This window comes from Scleropages formosus, chromosome 11 (assembly GCF_900964775.1).
Source record: "Scleropages formosus chromosome 11, fSclFor1.1, whole genome shotgun sequence".
Classification (NCBI taxonomy): Eukaryota; Metazoa; Chordata; class Actinopteri; order Osteoglossiformes; family Osteoglossidae; genus Scleropages; species Scleropages formosus.
Window position 1 is genome coordinate 25911288 of NC_041816.1, and position 22465 is coordinate 25933752.

A 22465-nucleotide genomic window follows, 5' to 3' on the forward strand; every position below is an offset into this window, starting at 1 on the left:
AGGTGAATCAGTGCACATCCCTGGGTTTGAGCTGACTGGTCACCATCAACCACATGGGGGAGGGTGCGGGGTGGGGGTGTTCCTCTGGATACCACCAAACCACCACCTGGGTAAATAAATCTGTGTCACTTGGTTTCAGCCAGTTGCAAGCTTAGTAAAGGAGCCCACGCCACTGGATCAGTGTGATCACCACACAGTAAAATACAGTGAATGGGTACTATAGCAGTCGAAAGTTTGAGCACACTCGCTCGAAAGTCCTGCTTTTCGTACTGGACGATGCTCAGATTTTGAGCAGAAAGTCGGAGCAGTGCGTCTCCCCCAGCTCTTCTGCTGCAGGGGCCTTGTCCCAAGCGGGGTCGCAGCAAGCCGGAGCCTATCCCAGAAACACAAGGCACAAGGCTGAAGGGGGAGAGGATACACCCCGAACAGGATGCCAGTCCATCGTAAGGCACCCCAAGCAGGGCTCGAACCCCAGACCCCACCCCCCCACACTGCGGGCACTGGCCTGATAAACATCCGCCGGGTAAATAGGTGAACGTCACCAGTTGAAACAGGTGAGAAGACACATTTCAGTTGGTCGAATCCACAAGAAGCTGCGTGAGCGAAGCTCTGCATTATTTCACATATTCACACCCCCACAAAAAAACCAGATGGGGCAGCAGGTGGCGTAGTGGTCAGAAGTGCCCCCTTTAGGCTCAGAGGCTGTGGGTTTGAATCCCACCTCCTGCTGCCATACCCCTGAGCAGGGTCCTTGACCTCAATTATGCCAAAAAAAGTTGTGGTACTGCACACATGGGTAAACTGTAGGTAGCTTAACATTGTAATTTGCTTTGCAGGAAAGTGTCAGCTAAAGGAATAAATGTAGATTTATGTAATTATTTTTTGGATTACCATCATGGTCACTTATACCTCACTATTTCAGCAAACCAGGGCTGTGGTGGCCTGGGGCGATCCCAGAAACACAGTTCTCAGGGTACGCCCTGGATGGGATGCCAGTCTATTGCAGGGCATTAACCACGTATAAGTACAATTCATATACAATTAGTTTAATGTATTCTCTCTCTAGGGGGGTGCGGTGGCGCAGTGGGTTGGACCACGGTCCTGCTGTCCGGTGGGTCTGGGGTTCGAGTCCTGCTTGGGGTGCCTTGCGATGGACTGGTGTCCTGTCCTGGGTGTGTCTCCTCCCCCTCCGGCCTTACGCCCTGTGTTACCGGGTAGGCTCCGGTTCCCCTGTGACCCCGTATGGGACAAGTGGTTCTGAAAATGTGTGTGTGTGTGTGTGTGTGTGTATTCTCTCTCTCTCTCGCTCCCTATATATGTATATATATTACATTTATTATCTATCTGATTCTTTTTGCCCATGGGACATGGTGGTGCAGTGGGTTTGGCCAGGTCCCACTCTCTGGTGGGTATGGGGTTCTAATCCTGCTTGGGGTGCCCTGCGGCAGGCTGGCGCCCTATGCTGGGTGTGTCCCCTACGCCATGTGTTGCCGGGTTAGGCTCCGGCTTGCTGCGACCCTACTTGGGACAAGTGATTTCAGTATGTGTGTCTTTTCTCCAACATGACTTACGTTAATGTTAAGGTTACAATTATTTATTCATTTATTATTTATAGAGCTGGGTAATTTTATTGGAGCAATTTAGGGTAAGTACCTTATTCAAGGGTAGGACAGCCAGAGCAGGGGATTGATACTGTGACCTTTTGGATCCTTAGGCACTAACCCTAAGTACTACTCTACCAGCTGTCTCTACATATTTGGTCCTGGAGGAACCAAATATATCTGTATTATATACCATACCTCCAGTATGGTATATGCAGTATGTATATATACATATATATATATAAATATACAGGGGGGTGCGGTGGTGCAGTGGGTTGGACCACAGTCCTGCTCTCCGGTGGGTCTGGGGTTCGAGTCCTGCTTGGGGTGCCTTGCGATGGACTGGCGTCCCATCCTGGGTGTGTCCCCTCCCCCTCTGGCCCTACGCCCTGTGTTGCTGGGTAGGCTCTGGTTCCCCGCGACCCTGTATGGGACAAGCAGTTCTGAAAAATGTACATACATACCTACTGTATATCTCCTCATAGTCTTGTTATATCATGAACACACATGTATTCATAACATATTCATGTAATTCCTACTATGATTAAGAACATGTCTTTGCAACAGAGGAGCGAAAGGCCAGAAGGGCCCTGTGGTAAAACGTGTGAAGTCCAGTCACTGCAGTCAAAATGTGCGGAAAAATTCCTTTTTTTAATTACAGTTTTACACAGTTTAACTGCTTCTAAGCCATGCTTGAGAGAAGGTAGTGTATTTTTACGGGGTCAGCTGAGGTGAAAGGAAGGACGTCGTACCGGTGAAGCGTGAGCATCGCACTCGTGCTCTTATAAAGAGAAGAGCACAGATTCGTGTCCCACTTCGGAGCCCGATGTGCGCACGTTGGCGCAGCGGAGAGCCGGACGTGTGCAGCAGCTGCGCGCTCCAGGCACCTGAGCGCGGCGGGCACGCGAGCACGTGGCTCGCGATCGCGGCGCTCGCGGCGCTCGCGGCGGCCACCTCGGGGGGCGAAGCCGTACTAACACACACACACACACACACGCACGCACTCGGGACAACGTAACGAGTTGCTTGTATCACATTTTGTAGCAAATGTGGGCATTAAATCACTCCCCCCCCCCGTCACAAACAATGTGTTACTGATCCGCCAACGGTAACTGAACTTTTCGTCTCACCAAAAAACGGATGTTTTCAAAGAGGCACAGTTAAAAAAAAAAAAAAAAAGAAGTTAAGACAACTCGCATGTGAAACTTTTTGAAAACCGTGCGCTTCCGGCCTCGTTTATCGCGCCAACATTTGGTAACCGCACACTGAAAAAAGTGACAGTTTACTGCGACTTTTAAACGAGGGGATTAGAAATAATAAACGTAAAAAGGCGGAGTGGGGGGCTGTGTGTGTGTGTGGTCGGGGCTGATGGTCCGCCAGAGATTTGAGAGCAGAGATATGCGCTCTTTAAAAAAAAAAAAAAAAAAAAAAAAAACGTGGCAATACTCTAAAAATGGTGCTTGGCAGATTATAATTACATTTGCAACCTACATCTCTGTCCCTGCCCTCTCATCTCTCTCTCTCTCTCTCTCTCTCTCTCTCTCACTCACTCACTCACGACTGCACAATAAAGGGATCTTTGAAAAAATGCGAGAGAGAGAGACGTGCAAAGCGAGAAGGGGAGGAGGAGGAGGAGGAGAGGCAGCGAGGGCGCACGGGCGGGGGGAGCCGTATGCTTGTATACAACAACCCCCCGATTTCCATTTTTTTCCCAACTCGTAATGTATTTAATTCAAGTGAAACGTAATCATGACGTGTCGTGTCATTAATCTCCTCGCCGCCTCTCCCGTAAGTACATTGAGCCTTACTTTCATCACAAAAAATATATATTTTAAATGAGATACAATTCATCTACATTTATACTTATGCTCATCTATATACGATTACACGCAGCTGAGGGGTTTTTTACGCTGTGGCGAAACATAACTCAGAATATGTTATTTTCATCGCTATTATTGTTGTTGTTTGAAACAACAAAATATCTGACGACGACTTTTTTATGTTTTCCGAATCGGGCGAAAGGGATCGCAGTTGTTGTTTAAATTGCGCTTATCGGTCTTTTTTCCTCCACCTTTTCTTTTTTTTTTTCTTTTTTTTTTTTTTTTTTATTATTCCTTGCGTGTGTTGCGGTGGTGTGCGGGCTGCTCGCACTGATTGGCGGGTCGTATATCAGCCCCGCGCGCACATACATACATGTCGGCGGTGCACGGCTGACCACTTTTGTTCGCATGTGCCAAGCGTGTACGCGCGCGTGCCTGCGGCTCGGGCTGCTGCTACACATGTAACGCTCGCGACGAACGCACACGCGCGCACACACACACACACACACGCACGCCGCCGCACGGGAAGCGCACCCAGGGGCCTAAAGAACGCGCTCGGTGCCGGTGAAGGACGCGCGGTCGCCTCCGACGAACTGGCTCAACGCGAAGTGCGAGAAAAGTGTCGGGAAAAGTGAAAATGCGGGCGCGCGCGCGCCTCGCGCCCCCGTCCGCACGCCAACTTCTAAGTTTTTTTTTTTAAACCGTATTCGGGCACTGAAAAGTTAGCTTAGTGCGTATGTAGCACTTTAATGTATGTCTTTGTATTTGTTGTGGACGGTTCGGTTGTGTGTAGCAGCCTTGTGTATTTTAGAACTTTAAAAAAAATGGGTAGGCCTGTGTGTGCACGAGGGTAAAAATATCAGAATGGTTGTATTTTTTTTTTTGGGGGGGGGGCGGGCAGTTAGAAATAAGAGCAGTTAGAGGTGTGTATGTTGTGCAGTGAGCGATGTCGGTGTCCCACAGCGCGCGCGCGCGCGGGGCGATCCGCTCCGTCTTTTGTTGAGATCATGTCAAGTGGAGCACGACGTCGTTTGAATTCGTATGAAAGGTGCGGTGGAACGAGGCAGGTTCTCGTCGCCCGGGCCCCAGGCAATATGAGCCGTAAAGAGGCATTAATCGCCGCGATCGCTGCTACTTGTTAGCAGACTAGTAGTAGTTGGCGCGCGGCGGGAGCGCTCGCGCCGCGATGTCCTAACGTCACCCCTGGAGCCCGATCTCCACCTTCCTTCCCCAGGTCGCTCCCCGACCGCAGCGTTTTCGCGGCGAACTTGGAAAGTGCGCGAAGGAGGAGACGGGTGCGAGGTGCCTCTGCTGCTTCTGGATGAGGGCAGGATGTGAAAGAGCGGAGTGGCGCCGCGCGGCGGGCGCGAGAGGGCGGAGAGACGCTTCGAAATGAAATCCATGATGGCACTTTCGCTCACTTCGCGCACTCGCTCGTCTCCCCCCCCCCCCCCCCCACCACCACCTCTTTTTTTGTTGGAAACAAGTCGAGAGAGGGCTGTCATTTAGGCCACGACGCGAACAATAGTGCGAAACGTCCGCGCCGGTGGATTAAACCCCGTTTCGTGACTCTTACGTACCGCGACTTAATGGAACGAGTGAGACGATCCGATTTTAAGCGCGCGCCCCATGTCTGCACGCATGGAAGTGTTTGCGGTAGTTGTGTGTGTTTCTCTGGCGCGCGGCTCCGTGTTTTAATTGACATGGCGCTGGAAGCGGGCTGCGCGTTCTCGGCGCGCACGAGTCGCGCTCGCGGAAGAAATTCCCAGGCGCGATAAGGAGCGCGACATGTCATCCGGTGTCGCCCCGGAGACACTCCCTGAGCACGGGGACGCGGAACCCTCGGAGAGCCTGGGCCGATTGCCCTGAGCGCGCGCGCTCGCTCGCGCGTGCACGTCTGAGTGTGTTCGCGCGAGCGCGCGCCCGCCTTCAGTAGTTCCATACGAAGTTGGCTGCGATACGGCCTCGACGGGCTGTAGACGGAAAAGGTGACGCGGCGCCTGTAAACTGCGCGACGCGCCTTGTTGTTCTGATTTAGTGACTCCGTCGCACAAGTTAAAAAGAAAAAGAAAGGAATTAAACAATATTGATTCATTTTGTCATCCAGTTCCTCGTATTTCCCCTTAGATTTATGCGCGATTGTTGTGCAGGAGAAGCGGAGCAGGTTGTTGGACACATCGAATCACATCGATGCTTCCCCCCTCCCCTTCCCTTGTTCATGATTAAAAATAAAGAAATAATAACGTCTTCTATTTTGGTTGTACAGTTATGACATCACGTGGCCCATAACAATAATCTGTCCTTAATTAGCTCTTGGACACAAGATGGCAGAAATGATAGAGGAGCCTCGAGCGCATCGCGATGCTTCCACACCGCTTCCCTAAATGATGCCTCGCGCTAGACACCATTTATCAGTTGATGTATCAAAAATTAAAGCTTTTGAGATAATCAAATCCAGTGCGGTTCTCTTTGATGAGCTGCGTAAAACATGGGCGAAACAGGGTCGAAATAAATGGCATTTATGATTTAATATTTTCTTAGGTGTCACCTTTCTGCAAAACACCGGCATATATTGAATACATATGAATATTGTACATTTTACACCGCTGAATTGGATATACACTGGAGTCATTAAGGTGAAACGCGCTGTAAGAACGGATGGCCTGCTGAGATTTAAATTTACTGTACTTTAGCCGGAAGTCTGTATCCTTGCCTCTGTTTGCTTCATAATTACAGTTCTGGGTGTAACAATGGAGTAATTCATATGTTCATTTATTCTGGGGTAGAACTCAACACGTATGGCTGTTTAACTTGGGGACTTATCTAGATGGTGGGGAAAGTTTGTAACACTTTTACGTCACTGGGACTTGTGTGTGGGTTTGAGATCACGGTGAATTTGACAGTTCCTGTATGAGGAAAATGCAGAAATATGAGTCATTTGGGTTTCTGTTGAAGGTAGGGAAAAAATATCTGGGCCTAGGTGAATCAGGGTTCCAGCGTACTTCCGACATGAGGTTACCGTGCACGATGTTACCTTGCTTAATGCTGTCTAAAAATGCTTTTTACGAGGTCATGTACTGAGAATCAGAATCCGATTTATTTGGCTAAGTATGCAAACACGTACAGGGAATTTGGCTTCGGTTCCCGGTGCCTCATAGTGTAGAGTAGACAAAAAAAAAAATTAAAGAAAACACAAGGTACTCTAATGTACAGATAATTAAATCTAATTTATTTATCTGACACTTTTCTCTAAAGCAACTTAAAGTGTTGAACTACCTACAATCTCTTACCCAATTACATGGCTGTGTACCATTTACTAGAGTGATTTAGTGGAAGTACCTCACTCTGAGATACTGCAGCAGGTGGGATTTGAACCTTGGATCTAAAGGCAGGAGCTTTAACCGCTATGCTATCAGCTGCCCCTATTGGACAGTAAAATTGTGCTGTTCAGTTAAGGCAGTAAGTGTAAATTATAGATGACGCTGCTCTTTTACCCTTGAGAAATGTAATGAGGTCAATGGCCACTATTATGAAAGTTTACACATTTCATTCTTTCATTCCTGAGCTGTAACTGACATGAAGAAAAAAGGCCCCGATAAAATTAACCGCATTAATCTGATGCTTTTCTCCAAGGCGACTTATAATGTTAAGATGATTTTTTTGTCCAAATAATTAATTAGAATTATTTTTACAAATTCTACAGTTATTTACCCATTTATATAGGTAGCCTCAGTGGAGCAATTGAGGGTATGTACCATTCTCAGGGTGCTACAGCTGGGATTTGAACCTGCAACCTTTGGGTCCAGCTCTAACCACTGCACAACCCCAACAGTTGAGCGCTGTGTGTTTTGCATGTGCAAAACGGAAGCTGTGCAAATGATCTTCGATAATAACAGCAAGGTGCACATTTTTACACTTAACCTCAGATAACAAAATGTCCTTTTTTACTTCATACCCAAACTTTGACTCACAGCACTTTTATTACTTATTCATTTTGCCAACTTGTTACTCACAAAGCCACTTACAGTGTGAGGTCTGTACAAGAAGCTACTTTCAATTTAAATTTCCCATTTAAACAGCTGGGTAGTTTTTACTGGAGTAATTTGAGGTAAATATCCCACTCAAGGGTATTGCAGCAAGAGTGGGATTTGAACCTGGCTCCTTTCGGTGCAAGTTAACGGATCTCAGCGCTAAAGTAGCCGTTGGCCAAGCAGAATAAACTTTTTAATTATTAACAACTAATTAAAACTGTACAATTTCAATATATTATTCAAACACGGTGCCTTGCTCAGGGGTACGAGCACAGGAGGGGGGATGGGAACCCAGGCCCTTCGGTTGCAGAGCGCCGATTCCATCCTCTGCACTTCTCGCTGCCGCTGTTCACAGATGTTAAAGATATTGGTTACAGATGTTTCATAACTTTGGTTGAATTAAAATGCGCACAGTTTTTTTTTTTTTTTTTTTTTTCTCATTTTTCAGATTTTGAGAACTCAGCAGCTGATGGTTTAATAAATATTCGGCTGTAAAACGGCTTGAACTGAAGTGGGTTTAATTGAAACGTGTAGGAGACAGCGAGAAGGTGGCGCTTCCATCTTTCGAACGGAAAAGCGAGTTTGGGCTCGAGAGCCCGGGGTGTGTTTCGCCGTGGCAGCCGCGGAGTGTGTGTGTGTGTGCGCCGCGTCCAGGTTACGGCAGGACGGTTGCTTGAGGAAGACGTGCGGGACGGAGGGTTTGGGTTCGAACGAAGCCCAGGAGAGAGAGAGGGTTCAGGGAAAGGTGAAGGGCAGGAAATGAATTCCGTCTGTGTGGAAGTCCGCTGTGCAGCCATGGCAGAAACCACAAGGCCTGAATTACACCCCCCCATAAACCCACACCCACTCACACGCGTGCTTCCACGTCCTCATGACCTCCCCCCCACACACACACACACACACACACACACACACACATTCACACCACACTGTCATCCCTCCTGCACTCTCAGCTACTGTAAAACCGCACGCAAACTCGCTTACATACAGAGTAAAATTAGAAGTGTTGAATCAACTCCGAGGGAGTAAAATAAAAACGGGAGAAAAACTTTAAAAGGGAGTTAATTTTGAACGTGCGGGGTCTATATAAACTTTCAGAGTTAATTTAACAAATTTACTGTACGCTGTTAACCCACAGCCAGGAGCAGAGCCAGGACAGGTGGACCTGTGCATACCTTGAAAAATCATTTCTATCTTCATCCTTACATGTGTAACGTTACGATACACTTTATATGTATGTACACTAAATACTGCATATATATATTATATGTATGTGTGTGTGTGTCATCATCCCTATATACATCCTCACACTTGAAATATCTATCTATCTATCTATCTATCTATCTATCTATCTATCTATCTATCTATCTATCATCCTTATTTGTATACACTTGCATAAATACATAGTTACAAACACACAATACATCTGTGTTGTCCCCACCTCCCTCCATGACCCCTCCCTCTCTGTCTAGCACCTTCTCTCCTTCTCCATCTTGGAAAATTTATAAAAAGCTTTATTGGCACAAAAGCGTTGGCCCAGAGCACCAGCAGAATGGTATGTAATAAAACATAGTGATGATGTCATCACATTAGTATCAGCGCGGCAGCAGAGTAAACAGTGCGAGAGCAGATAAAGAGCGCGGCTCTGCTGTTCATCCGAGAAGCTCGGCGCACCCGTCCTTCTGACACGCGTGTGTCCATTGCGTTCCGGCTCCCCCCCCCCCCCCCCGGGGCACATGCACACTGTTTTAAGCCCAATATCCCAGTGCTGTGTCATTCTTTATCACTCATTTCTGATTTTTTTTTTTTTTTTTCTTTTTTTTCAGTGTGGATTCATTGCCTGCTCTGCGTACCGGTCCTGTTTACCCTCACTCTCGCCTCCCCTCTTCCTGTCTCTTTCTCTGTCTTCCTCGCCATGTTGGCAGGCCCAATGTACCAGCTGATATCAGCATTCCCTGGCACGGGTCCAACTGGCACTGCAGTCAGCGGGGAGAGAGAGAGCGAGCGATCGAGAGAGAGAGAGAGAGAGAGAAAGAGGGAGAATGAAAGAGAATGAGTGAATAATGGAGGGAGGGGGCGAGCGAGTGAGAGAATGGGGGGGATGGGGAGGAGTGCAAAGCAGAAAAACAGAAGGAGAGCAACTTTGGGGGAAAATGTGAAACAATGATGGCACATTGAGAAAGGAAAAGAAATTGAGGCCCAGGAGTCAGAAGGAGAGTGAGTGTGATTGATGTGATTGATACCGCAGATGCCTAATGAGTCATACGTGTTACAATATGTCTCCTCGGCTCCGCCGTGTCACAGCACCGGCCTTCCGCCCACCTTTACGCGTCGAGTCGAGGAGAGCGCGTTCGCAACCGCGTACTCAAAGTGCCGCGGTGCTCTGAAATGGGCTGCGCGCGCGCGCGTGTGTGCGCGCGCGCGCGTGCGTGCGGATCCCATCCGGCGTCGCCGGAAAACCGTAACGGCGATCTGAGGGTGGAGTCGCCACTTGGGGCGACTGCTACGCGTTAGGGTGTGTGTTTGTTAACCCCGTGTTATTACAGTGCTTGTACAGTGATTTTACACTTCCTGATGTCAAGGCACATCTTAAGCGAAGTAGCGGCACAGGCCTTCCCTTCTTTACCGCAGTACTCTAAGCCGTACCGTGTAACTCGCGGCGTGTCGGGCTGCGGGCGGGCGCGCGCGCCGGAGACCCCAGCGGGTGTTTGCGGCGCGGTGACGGTCGCGCTCTGCCAACTCCTGGGTGCTTTGTTTATGGGCTGGGCGCCGGGCGCTTTGTGCTGCGTCAGGGCTCCGCTCTCGACGCTCTGTACCGTTTCAGGGCTCGCTGTTGTGCGAGAACAGGAAGGGTGTGTGGGGAAGTGAAAACATCTGGCGCCCATCCTGTTTGGGACAGACCGTGTCCTGCTCTGCCCTGCTCCTATAGACAAGCGAAGCGTATGTGACCCCCAGCAGCCTGTAGGATCGGACTTTTACATTTTGAAACCCTAATGGCAATGAAGTTGACCTCAGTAAACCGGTGCCTGCGAATGGCTGTGATGACAGTTATCAAATATAGCGGTAATAAATGAGGTAATGATCGTGAATGTTAATGCGCTCTTGCTGATGATGATGTACAGTATATTTGCATTTACATGTATTCATTTAACAGACGCTTCTCTCCAAAGCGACGTACATCTCATGGAAAATACAATGTGTTCATTTTATTAGCAGAAAGAGATGGAGGCACGTGATTCTGAAGTACAGTTGGTTTGTTTCTTTGCACCATATGAACCATTGTTCATCGCACGAGCAGCTGCATAAAACTTTATCAGAATATCGACGATTCCTGATCACCTTCCTAGTAATTTTTTTTTTTTTTCGAGGTGCATATAAACGTTTACGTTACATTACAGGAGCAGCTGTGTAAAGGTTTATCCGGGCATCATCTTAAAGTTATAGAGCATGAACATTTACACCTTACATGAACTTAAGAGATGATGGGCGAAGTGAGTCTGAAAGAGGTGAGTTTTAAGACCCTTTTGAAATGTGGACAGGGATTCAGCAGTTCTGAGTGAGACGGGGAGGTCGTTCCACCACAACGGAGCCAGAACCGAGAACCCAGAGCACTATATATATATATTTCTGATATCAAGGAAGTTGAGGACAAAAGGATTAAAAAGTCTCCGTCCCCCAATCCCCCAGTTTTAAAAATATCATATTCCTACCAGGAATTCATTGCACCGCTAGAATCATTGAGGTGTCATCCAACTGGTCAACAGACACAGTGAAATTTGAAAATGATGACGATAATGATGATGATGATGATGATAATGACGGTGGTGAATTTTACAGAAGACTGTTGGAGGTGGTCTGGGGAACTGGACTCAGCGCTACGTCGGCCTTTCCCGTCTCTGCAGAGCAGCTGGAGCATGGAACAAAAACTGTACTGGTGAGGGTTCCAAAGACATTCACATTGCTGTGAGCTGCAGGTGGTGTAGCACTTAGAGGTGTCACCTTCCAGCACAGCGGTTCTTTACTCTTACTTTTACCTATTTTACCTTTATTTTACTCTTTATTATTCCTAGGCCCTCGACACCTTTAAGAATCTTACGAAAGTTAGGGATCCCCTAGTAGAAAATGTCCAAAAGAAATTCAGATCAAATATTGGTCTCACGAGGGGGCGCGGTGGCGCAGTGGGTTGGACCACAGTCCTGCTCTCCGTATGGGTCAAGCGGTTCTGAAAATGTGTGTGTGTGTATTGGTCTCATTTTACTGAAACCTGATTAACTTTACACAGAGTGACTATTGTACACATACGCACATCGTCTGAACCGCTTGTCCCATACGGGGTCGCAGGGAGCCGAAGCCTAACCCGGCAACACAGGGCGTAAGGCCGGAGGGGGAGGGGACACACCCAGGACGGGATGCCAGTCCGTCGCAAGGCACCCCAAGCGGGATTCGAACCCCAAACCTACCGGAAAGCAGGACCCGGGCCAACCCACTGCACCACTGCGCCACCGCGCCCCCTCTGACTATTGTAGCATAGTAAAATTATTTTAATTTTAGAGTTTAATTAGTCAGTATTGTTTTTAAAGTAAGGCTGCATTTTACAGATCCCTCAAAGCCCATCCACAGACCCTCAAGCGCTCCATGGAGTCCATCTTAAGAACCCCTGCTGTAATTGAAGCACTCAGGTTCAAATCCCTGCTCCCACTGTAATAGGCGTAAACAAGGTACTTACCCTTAATTACTCCAGTAAAACTTTACCAGCTGTATAAATGGGTAAATAATTTTATGAAGATTAGTATGCAAATCTTACATTCTAAGTTGCTTTGGAGAAAAGCACCAGATAAACAATAATAATAATAATAATAATAAGAAGAAGAAGAAGAAGCAGAAGAAGACACGATCCCAAATGTGCTCCATATTGGTGAAGCCACCCACTGTGTATCAAGCTGATGTGTGCACCTGGACAATGTAAATACAGGAAAGGTATGGAGGAAAAAAATGATTTGGCAGTGACTGCACATTATAAACACTCAACGTGACTGAAGCAGGTGCACAAACATCTAAACTAACACACTGGCTTCTTTGTCCCTTTACCAACCCAGTGACATTGTATTTCCAACTAACGTACTGACAAAGACTTTATTGATGTCTGTGTGTGTGTGTGTGTGTGTGTGTGTGTGTGTGTGTGTGTGTGTGTGTGTGTGTGTGTGTGTGTGTTACATTGCTCTGCTGTATTAATGGGTTACTAGGGTGTTCAGTACAGTGTATATAATGCTCCAAGTCACCTTGGACAAAGGTGTCAGCTAGACATCCGTACATAATTTGATGATGAAAATGAAAATCCGGACGAGAACAATAATCACATTAATTTAAATGGGAAAATTGTTGCTCCTGTCAAAGCTCCTCCAAGTTCATCCAGAAATCACAGTAGATGCCCAACACAGAATAAAAAAGTTTAGTGACATGGTAACGTAGGAAAAATAACAATTCATAATAACACACACACACACACACACATTTTCAGAGCCGCTTGTCCCATACAGGGTCGCAGGGAACCGGAGCCTAACCCGGTAACACAGGGCGTAAAGCCAGAGGGGGAGGGGACACACCCAGGACGGGACGCCAGTCCGTCGCAAGGCACCCCAAGCGGGACTCGAACCCCAGACCCACCGGACAGCAGGACTGTGGTCCAACCCATTGCGCCACCGCACCCCTTCATAATAACATAATAATATATAACAAAACATTGTATAATAATATATAATGTTCTCTGAGATGTGTGTCACTTTGGATTAAAGCATCTACTAAATAAATGTAAAAGAAAACATTAAGGTACTTTGATAATACGTAGTAATAGAATTGTATTATGTTATTATTTCAAAAATATATTATTATCATATTTAAAAAATTAAGATTTTATGAAGTCACCTTTATTAATAATGAGTAATAAATATAAGGCCCCATCCACCTCTGAATTCCTCCTACCCTTGTTTTTCTCTCACTTCACTCTGTCTTCAACCACGTTCTCACGACACTTCACTCCGCTCTCTCCCTCTCTTTCAGAGCATGGATTCACCCCCAGAATCTGTCCTGGCTCTCTCCTGTGAGCCCCTCCCAGCATCCCCTGCGCTTCCCTCCTTGGACCACAGTCCCCTCAACTTGCACCGTTGCTCCTCTCCAAGTTTCCAGCTTCCCACGTTCCCATGTGAGGAGGAGGATGACGATGATGAGGAGAGTGAGGAAAAGGAGATTTCGGTTCCTCCGTCTCCCACCCCTGCGGTTGCGCTCTTCCCAGGGGGGCAAGAGGCACACAGCCCCTCCCCAGACAACAGTCCCCCAGAGCTACGCCTGGACCAAGCACCGCTGAGGGAGGCGCTTCCCGGATTCGGGGCACTGGAGCTGGCGCTCTCTTCCACTCAAGACCCGAGCTGCAGTGACGAGCTAGACCTGCAGCTCTTTCACAACGGGCGGGATGGTGGCGAAGGGAGAGGAGGCGACGCGGCAGTGGCACAACCGACACCCCCTGCTCTGAAGTTTCCCTGTAAGGTGTGCGGGAAACGGTTTCGCTTCAACAGCATCTTGTCTCTACATGCCCGTGCCCACACCTTGGAGCGGGAGCGTGCATCGTTTTCCTGCCAGCATTGTGGGTTCCGGGCTGCCAGTCGGGCCGCGGTGGCTGTGCACCTAAAGAGCCACCAGATCCAGAACCGAGTGCCGGAGGTGCAGGAACAGATCCTCAAGGAGGCCATGCCGGTGACCTCGCCAGATTCCGGCGAAACACCGTCCGCTCTCAGCCCGCTTTTCTTCACACCCCCCCTTTTGGAGGAGACTGCCCCTGTTGCTTCCTCTTCCACCGAGGATCCGTCCTCCTCCGCTGCGGTTGCTTTCCGCTGCCACGCCTGCAAAGGCAAATTCCGCACGGCGTCGGAGCTGTCGCGCCACGTGCGCATCCTGCACAACCCTTACAAGTGCACCATGTGCCCCTTCTCTGCCAGCGAGGAAGAGGACCTGGCCTCGCACCTGCAGGAGAGCCACCCCGCTCTGTCGCCGATGGAGGTTGAGGACTCGCCGACCCCTGTGGCGTCCGCCTCAGCCCCGCCCCCTCCGCCTGCATTCCGCTGCGAGACGTGCGGGCAGCGCTTCACCCAGTCCTGGTTCCTCAAGGGTCACATGCGGAAGCACAAGGATTCACTCGACCACAAGTGCCAGGTGTGCGGCCGCGGCTTCAAGGAGCCCTGGTTCCTCAAGAACCACATGAAGGTGCACCTCAACAAGCTAGGACTTAAGGCCAGTGCAGGGATGGCTCTGGGCAGCAATGCTGTGGAAGATCAAACCAAGGCTCCCCCTGGAGGCCAGGCCTTGGGCGCACTTTACTCCAGTATTCATATGGCTGGAGGAGGAAGTAGTGTGAGTGGTACGGGTGGAGGAAGAAGGAGGACAGAAAGGGACACCCTGGCCAAGCTGGCTGCTGTGGGGGGAAGTGAGACCGGAGCCTCCGGTAAAGCATCCCTGCTGGGCTACCTCGGCCTGCCAGGTGATGGCACCGGTGCCAGTTGCATGGAAAGGCTGCAAGCCGTGGCACAGGTAGCCGAGATGGGTAGCGGAGGAGGCGCAGCTGGAGGGTTGGGGGACCAGGCGTCTATGTGGCATCTGATGGCACGCAGCCTGGCTGCCGCTCAGCAGGCCCAGCAGCAACGGTCGAGACAGCACCCCCACAAGAGTTCTGTTGCTGGGGAGGCGGAGCAGGTGCGGGCCTACCTGGGCGGGCTCATGACCCGGGACGATCCTCCAGCCACCCCGTGGGAGTGCCCGGATTGCGGCAAGCTCTTTCGCAGCCTGCAGCAGGCCGTGGCACACGCCCGAGTCCATGCACAGAGGCCACAGAAGAGGGAGGAAGGCGGAAAGGGAAGCAGAGGAGTAGAAGGAGGAGGAAGAGGAGGTAACGAGTCGAGGATGGAGATGCCCAAGGCTGCTGGGAGTCAGCAGCAGGCAGCAGGAACGAGTACGGGAGCTGTAGCTGCTGGAGGATATCATGCAATGATGTCTCATTTCCAAGGTAACCAAGGTCCCAGAATTGCAGATTTGGCCCATTTTAATATTTGACATTTGCTATTATAAATTTGTAATATGAAACGATTTAATATTTGTTACAGAGATCGCCGGTGGATAATCTCCCTTTCTTAAGTGTTCCCAGGAAATAAGCGTGGATAAGTCACTTGACCATAATTTTGGCTCAACCCCTGCTCGTGTTCATTGTTTCGCCTCTCTGTCCCGCACCCTTCGCAGGTGAGAATGGTGTCAGGGGGCTCTCGTCTGGCCAGCCCGTTGGCCCGAGAGAGCGGGTACGAGGCACAGGGATGAAGGACTGCCCCTACTGTGGTAAAGCCTTCCGCTCCTCCCACCACTTGAAGGTGCACCTCCGAGTGCACACGGGTGAGTGATTCTCGTACTTGTTGTCGAGATGTCGTAGTATAACGTTGTAAGATGGTTTTCTGCATGCAGAGGTTTGACAACACGAGTCGAAAAAGATTTGCTTTCCTTGGTTATACTGCCATGTTTATTTCGTAAGCCGTACTGTGATCAACTCTTCTCAAAAGCCGCTAACGAGTCACTTGACGTTTTTGCGAACAGTTTAATAACTCCAGAAGTGCAGTACTTATAAAAAGGATGGAAATTGCATCTTTTTAATTATTCATTAATAATAAACAAATTTACTCTACCTGGGCCATTGGAGAGAGGTTAGTTGTTACCTTTCATCCAAAGGATCCAGGTTTGAATCCTTTCCCTACTGTAGTACCCTTGAGCAAAGTTCTTAACACTATTTGCTCTGTTATGTCTGGTTCCGGAAGGAAACGGGGGACCCAAGTGCAGAGCGGTGTTCGTGGTTTATTCAGGGAGATCCAAGAGAGGTGGTCAAAGGACAGGCAGTTAGTCTTCGAGGTGCAAACATCCTTACAGGGAGAATCCAAAAGGCAAGGTCGGTACGCAGGCAAGAGGTTGATGATCATAAAGAGGTACAGGATCCTGGGAACAAGGGACGGGATCGGGGAAGGCGTTAGGGAACAGGAATTAGAAGAGCTAAGAGCTAGGAGGTCTCAAACAACAAGGCTGAACAAGGTTCCGCATCAGCTGCCGGTCTGACGCAGCCTTTTATGCCCCAGTCTGCGCCGCGTCCCAGGTGTTCCGTGTCGGCTCGAGGGTGTGGGCGTGGCATGCTCTAGAATTTATCCAAGTTGGATCAATCTAAACTGCATCCAGATAAATGTGTGTCGTTTTTGTTACTAACAACAACAGCACATATAAATCGATATCCGGAATTTTCCAGTCAGTCAGTCGTTTTTACCTTTCTGTCCATACTTATTTCAGTTTGTGCTTTTCCCCCAGTGTGCAGTAACTCAAGCAGCTCTGTTAATGTCTTTACAGGGGAGAGACCGTATAAGTGTCCCCATTGTGACTATGCTGGAACCCAGTCAGGCTCCCTGAAGTACCATCTGCAGAGGCATCATCGGGAGCAGAGGAGCTCTGGTGGTGGAGGTAACTCCTCCAACACTGCTCCAAACCCCCAAAGTGTCACCTCGATGCCTGGCAGCGGGGCTCTGCACGGCGAGCTCGCCTCCAAGCAGCACGGATCAAATTCCACCTCCCAGAGCTCTTTTGGGAGGATCAAGTCCTCCAGACAAGGTCAGCAGTGTCATTTTGGGTCTTCAGAGCGCAGGGAGAGGAAAGGTGGAAACTCCCAAGGAAATGCTATTAGAGGAATGAAAGGAGAGGTGGATGGCTTCCGCTATCTCTCTGGGGCCAAGGCGGGGGTGTTCCCAGGGGGCACGGACCGCAGCATGGGTGGGGAATCGCCTCAGGCTAAGCTGCCTAAGGTTTCCCGTCGTAAGCCTCTCACTACCAGTCGTATGGTCCCTGTGAATGGCCAGAGTGGAAGAAAGGGGGGCCGTGGGCCACAGGACGGATTTGAGCCCTTGGACCTTTCCCGCCGACCTTCTCCAGGCCAGGGGTGCGAGGAGAATGGAGCTGGAGTGACCCTCAATCAGTGCCTGTTCTGTCCTTTCCGCACTTCCTCTGCAGAGCTCATGGCTATGCACCTGCAGGTCAACCACACCAGCAAGTCTCGTCGCAAGAGGAGCTCCTCAGGAGAAACATGGTCTCACAATGAAGCCCCAAAACCTGGCCTTCACCCAGGCGTGGATCCAGTAGCATGGAGATTCTGGAAGTCTTGGAGAGATGACACACCCATTGCTGATGTTGACTGGGCTAGTAGTACAGCCATGACACATAATGGTCTCCCCCAACAAGAGGTGGGACCCAGGACCTCCCTCAAGCCAACCCCTGACTCTAAACCTGACCATTTGATCACTGGAAACATGGAGGATGATTGTAACGAGGAAGAGGAAGAAGTGGAGGAGGATCTAGAGGAGGAAGAGCAAGAGGAGGAAGAGATGGAAGAGATGGAAGGAGACAGGGAGGCAGACAACAGTAGTTTAGATGATTCCCCGGGGCTTGAGAGAAGAATAATCCATTGTTCAACTGTAGGGTTTCAGGAGGCTACCTCCATGGCAGAGAGGAGCACTGGTGAATAGCAGGAGATGAGATGCTGTAGGAAACAGATAGGACAAAGGGGTCTACATGGACAAGCATGAGAGGAAAACAATTTAAGCAGTCCAGTAGCAGAGGAATACTGTGGTATAGCCTTGTTCTCTGTTTCACTTTTTCTCCACACCATCTGTGTGGTCACCCCATCCTCCTCACCACCCCAGCATGAACTGACAAAGAGTGAGGATTCTTCTTCTTCTTCTTTTTTTTTTTTCTTTTTTTTTTACTACAGTTCCATTGCTTCCGCTGGGGGGACAGTATTCTAGAACCAGATTCTTCCTTCTGAAGAAAAGTTGTCTTCTCGCTACGATTATACTTTTCTCTCGGCACACGCTTACAATAACCCGAACAACCCAAATTTTGAATCGTGCCCTATAGGTTATCACCAGCTACTGAACTGTGGTAACTGGAATCTGTCTGAACGCAACCACTTCTGTTGATTTTGAAAATAATCAAACCTGAATTTTTGAGGCCTTTTATCTGCTTCGCTCAACTGAAGTTTATGTTTCTCTCTCGGAGGGTTTTGTATCAGTTGTAGTTGAGAAGAGGTGCCTTTATCTGGAGGGAGAGTGAGAATAAGGAAGAAAATATGAACAAAAGTACGAAATGAAAGATTCTTCTGTCAAAGCCACCAGTTAAAGGTCAGCAGTCATAGCCCAGTGCGAAATAGCTCAGTGCCGCTTAAAACCACCACGCTGATCTGGAGATATCTTTCGTGATGGAGATGAACCGCTCACGCTCGGTTTCTACAAAAGTTGCGTTACACAACAGAACACGTTGCAGTATGGGAGATCAAACCTTCAATGTACGCCAGAAGCACTTACTTAGTGTACCTCAGAAGACTGCCACGCTCCGAACTAGTTGTCTGTTACAGCATCTCGCCAGCTTTTGAGCTAAAGTTACCATAGTCATTTCTAAGTCACGAGTACTTTACGTTTCTACAGCAGTATCTTAAGTCGGACAGCGGCGGAGTTTGGAGGGCTCCTACACCTCTGAGTTTGTATGGACCAAACCTGCTGTAGCTCAGGAGAAGCAGCCCTGTCTGTGAAACTCAGCAAGAATTTAGATGTGAATACATTCCACAGAGTCAATCTAGAACCGGTTTTATTAGTCACAAAGCTGCCTTCGGTGTTTCAAAAAGACTGGTGTCTTTATTGCCACTGTAAGCCACTTGACTGCAAGGGAGTGTGTGTGTGTGGGCGCGTGCGTGTGCATGAGTGTGTGTGCGTGTGTGTGTGTGTGTGTGTGTGTGTGTGTGTGTGTGTGAAGCTTGTTCACATGCACTGAACATTGAGCGATCGGTCCTCTCTGTGTGAACCACTTGCGTTCTCCAGCCAGAGAGATTGCTGTCCGGAGTTCAAGACAACAGTGCAAGAGATCCATCCGGAAGCTCAGAGCCTTCTCATTTACCTGGACCGGCGTGGTGCTTGTCACCTGCCCGTGACCCGGGCGTGTCCGTTGCCATCTGGTTTAAAGAGATTTCCAGGTGTGATTCAAGACCAATGTGTGTTCATTTAAAGAAAAAAAAAAGGAGAATAGTGCCTGGTTATATGACATAGAAAGGGTCATAACTTTCATATATTGCTATAGCAAATAGTAGCAGCTCTGTAAATGAGAAGGTTACGTTGCATTCTGTACCACAAGTCCCACTGGGACAAAAATCGTATGGCTGCAGCACATGTCCAGTCACACTACTGTACATAATGCTAGCACCTATTAAAAATATGTAAAAACAGAGGGAATATTTCCATTTTTATCAAAGTGCCAGTATTTTTGAGGAGACATTCTGACAGTTATGGGTATAAAGGTGCTGGTGACACCAGGTTGGAATCTATTCCAATGATGGAGCATCTGCAATGGGGAGAGAAAAAAAAAAAAAAAAAAGAAAAAAAACAATATGCTGCGGATTGCTGGAAGCCCAGCGTTGGGCTCGGACTCATAATTCATTTACCCATACATCCATCTCAAGTTTCCAAGGACAGAAAAGGAGCAAAAATGAGAAGCGGCACAATTCAAGAGGAATCGTTAAACGTTATCGAATACTCCGTCTTTTAGATCAGTAGTTTATTTTTTAAGTTATGAAAAACACTAACAAAAGGATAGAAAACCCAGTAGAAAATGTGTAGCTTTTATAAGGACAAAAAAGAGAAAAAAAAAAAAAAAAAACATTATCTGAGAGAAACAAAAAAAAAAACATAAAGGAAAGGAATATTAATATTAGTAATAATAATAATTATAACAGTTGTGAAAGAAGACTGGAATGAAACGTAAAATAGATCACTGTGTGAAGGGTATTTTCTCCCTAGTTTTTTCCTTGAGTACAACCAAACTTTTTGTTTTCTTTTTTTATATATATATATATATATATAAATATATATATATATATATAATATGAAGTAACTTTGTGTTATTGAACCTGTAGAGCTGCACCGTGAATTGTGCCCCCATCTCCTTTTATCCCTGGTGGGGGTGGGGGTCTCCATATCCTGCTGCCTTGTTTTTTTTTTGTTTTTTTTTCCCAGTTGCATCCGATTTTAGTTCCTTCTTTTATATGTTTTATGAAAACTGTACACTTCCAGTACATGGGAAAAGTTGGCCTTTGACTTCCGCTGTCTTGTTGCCGGATTGTCGGGAGCTCAGTTCAAGAAAAAAAAATCAAAATTTTGTGAATTTGTACAGCACTTGCTTTGCCTTCTGGGGATCCTTTTTCCAAACTGACTAATGTCATACTAGCCAGAGGGCTGATTCTTGAAAGCACATAAATATTCAGTGTTAAAACTTCCGGAGAGTTTCAAGAATTTCATCCATAATGTAGCTGGAGCTGTTTCGTGCTATGACTTAAGACTCATCATTGAGCGTGATGATGCCGGGGGAGCCGAGCCTGGTCCGTTGTGTCGAGGGCAGGGGGCGGGGGGGGGGGGGGGGGGGGTGATTCTCGCTGCGGCTTTACTGTGTCAGACTGTCCGTTATATTACGTTGTTATTAGAGCACCTTATGAGTTTCTCGGTCAAAGTGGTGGTTCTTAGATTCAATACCATCGTGCCTTCTGTTTAAAGCACTTCCTGGAGTATCACGTGAGCACCCAAAGCACTTAGTCTATATCACCTAATTTCAAATGCCTCTTTCCATCCTCACTTTTCCATTGGTCTTGTATTTCTTTCTGTTTATCCACTACATAGACATGTCTTCGTTTTTTTTTTTTCTTTTTTTTTTCCCCCTTCCTGCACCTAATTGTGTCTATGGGTCAGTCTACTTAACGATGATCTACTGCTTAAGTTTTATATGAAATCAGAATATCTTATTACAGACAGATGAAGCTTTTATAATTGTATCTGTGTAATGGAAATACAGCATTGGTGGATCTGGGCATTTCAGCCTTTGCGTTCCACACCTCTCTCTATCTGTGTCTCTCACAAACACCACAGGAAGGTGATGTAAACTAACTGGTATTGAGGCCTTTGTTTAGGTTTGTGTTAATTTTCAAATGTGACTTTTTAAATTGATGTTGATGAGATGGCAGTCCATTGCTGTATTGCTCTTCTTATAATTATTATTATTATTATTTTTGGTATAATAAAAACAAATGTGTCTGATGAATGTTGTACAGATAGCACTAGAAACGTTGTGTTTTACTGAGACCACAAACCCAGCAGCTCTGCTTCTGTGCCCGACGATGTTCTTTGCGGAAAAATAATGTACTGTTAAACATGGTAAATCCTATGTAAATTGCTACGAGCAATTTATAAGGTCTGTAATATTCTTCCATGCCTCGATAATAGAAATGATTAAATACATAAGAAAATATCATCCACTGCTATTATATATATGCCGTTATATGAAATATTCCTTTGTTTATTAATATGTTCGCATGCTACTTTTTCGCAGAGGGGTTTCAGTGTATTAAGGCACAAGTAGAGGGAGAGTCCGGCGCCCGGATGGCCCTGTGTTTGTGTGTGTGCTGGTAAGTGCAGTAGGAAGGGCGCGCTGACGGGTGGGTTTGAGGTCTCGTGTAGTTGACTGCTATTGCAGTGAGGGAGCTGATCTAACATGTAGTGACTAATATGAAAATGTGGACAGAAAACATTAGAGAAGAACCCATTAAAGAGTTTTTAAAAGTTTTTTTGACTATGTTTTCTGTTACCCCATCTTTCTGTGATTCGTTTTTTTTAATTATCTGCATTGTAAATAGTGCCAGATTTTTAAAAATGTTTCCGTTGAAATAGCGCTCTACTGTAGTCAGAACTTTTTTTTACCGGGGATACGAGAAGCGCCCGTCTCTAACACGGCATACAGCGAAAATCAAGGTAATGCTGAACACTTACATTTTCGTATAGTTTATTCTCTTATCAGACCCTTCAGTCTACATTGATTATTAACTAGTATTTCACTGACACCTTTACCCAAGATGGTTTACAGT

At 47.5% G+C, this 22465-nt stretch overlaps 1 protein-coding gene across 5 annotated transcripts; it reads left to right on the top strand.

The window, feature by feature from the left end:
- The first annotated feature begins 3212 nt into the window (after nucleotides 1–3212).
- Nucleotides 3213–22166, top strand: znf219 (zinc finger protein 219). Of its 5 annotated transcripts, none has more exons than XM_018763987.2 (6): nucleotides 3213–3389; nucleotides 11290–11386; nucleotides 12051–12170; nucleotides 13510–15502; nucleotides 15733–15879; nucleotides 16870–22166. In XM_018763987.2, the coding sequence occupies exons 4-6, from the start codon at nucleotides 13513–13515 to the stop codon at nucleotides 18033–18035; spliced, it is 3303 nt and encodes a 1100-aa protein (XP_018619503.1). In that variant the 5' UTR covers nucleotides 3213–3389; nucleotides 11290–11386; nucleotides 12051–12170; nucleotides 13510–13512; the 3' UTR covers nucleotides 18036–22166. The 5 variants fall into 5 exon arrangements, 4 of the variants coding, with proteins under 4 accessions (XP_018619503.1, XP_018619504.1, XP_018619502.1 ...); XM_018763989.2 differs by lacking the exon at nucleotides 3213–3389 and adding an exon at nucleotides 9517–9669; XM_018763988.2 differs by lacking the exon at nucleotides 12051–12170.
- The last annotated feature ends 299 nt before the right edge of the window (nucleotides 22167–22465 follow it).

Excerpts from the sequence above, each read along its gene's own strand:
- znf219 (XM_018763986.2), top strand. The coding sequence starts at position 3,351 with ATGACGTGTCGTGTCATTAATCTCCTCGCCGCCTCTCCC. Across the intron at positions 15,503-15,732 it reads AATGATGTCTCATTTCCAAG|GTGAGAATGGTGTCAGGGGG; the intron begins GTAACCAAGGTC and ends CACCCTTCGCAG. Across the intron at positions 15,880-16,869 it reads GCACCTCCGAGTGCACACGG|GGGAGAGACCGTATAAGTGT; the intron begins GTGAGTGATTCT and ends ATGTCTTTACAG.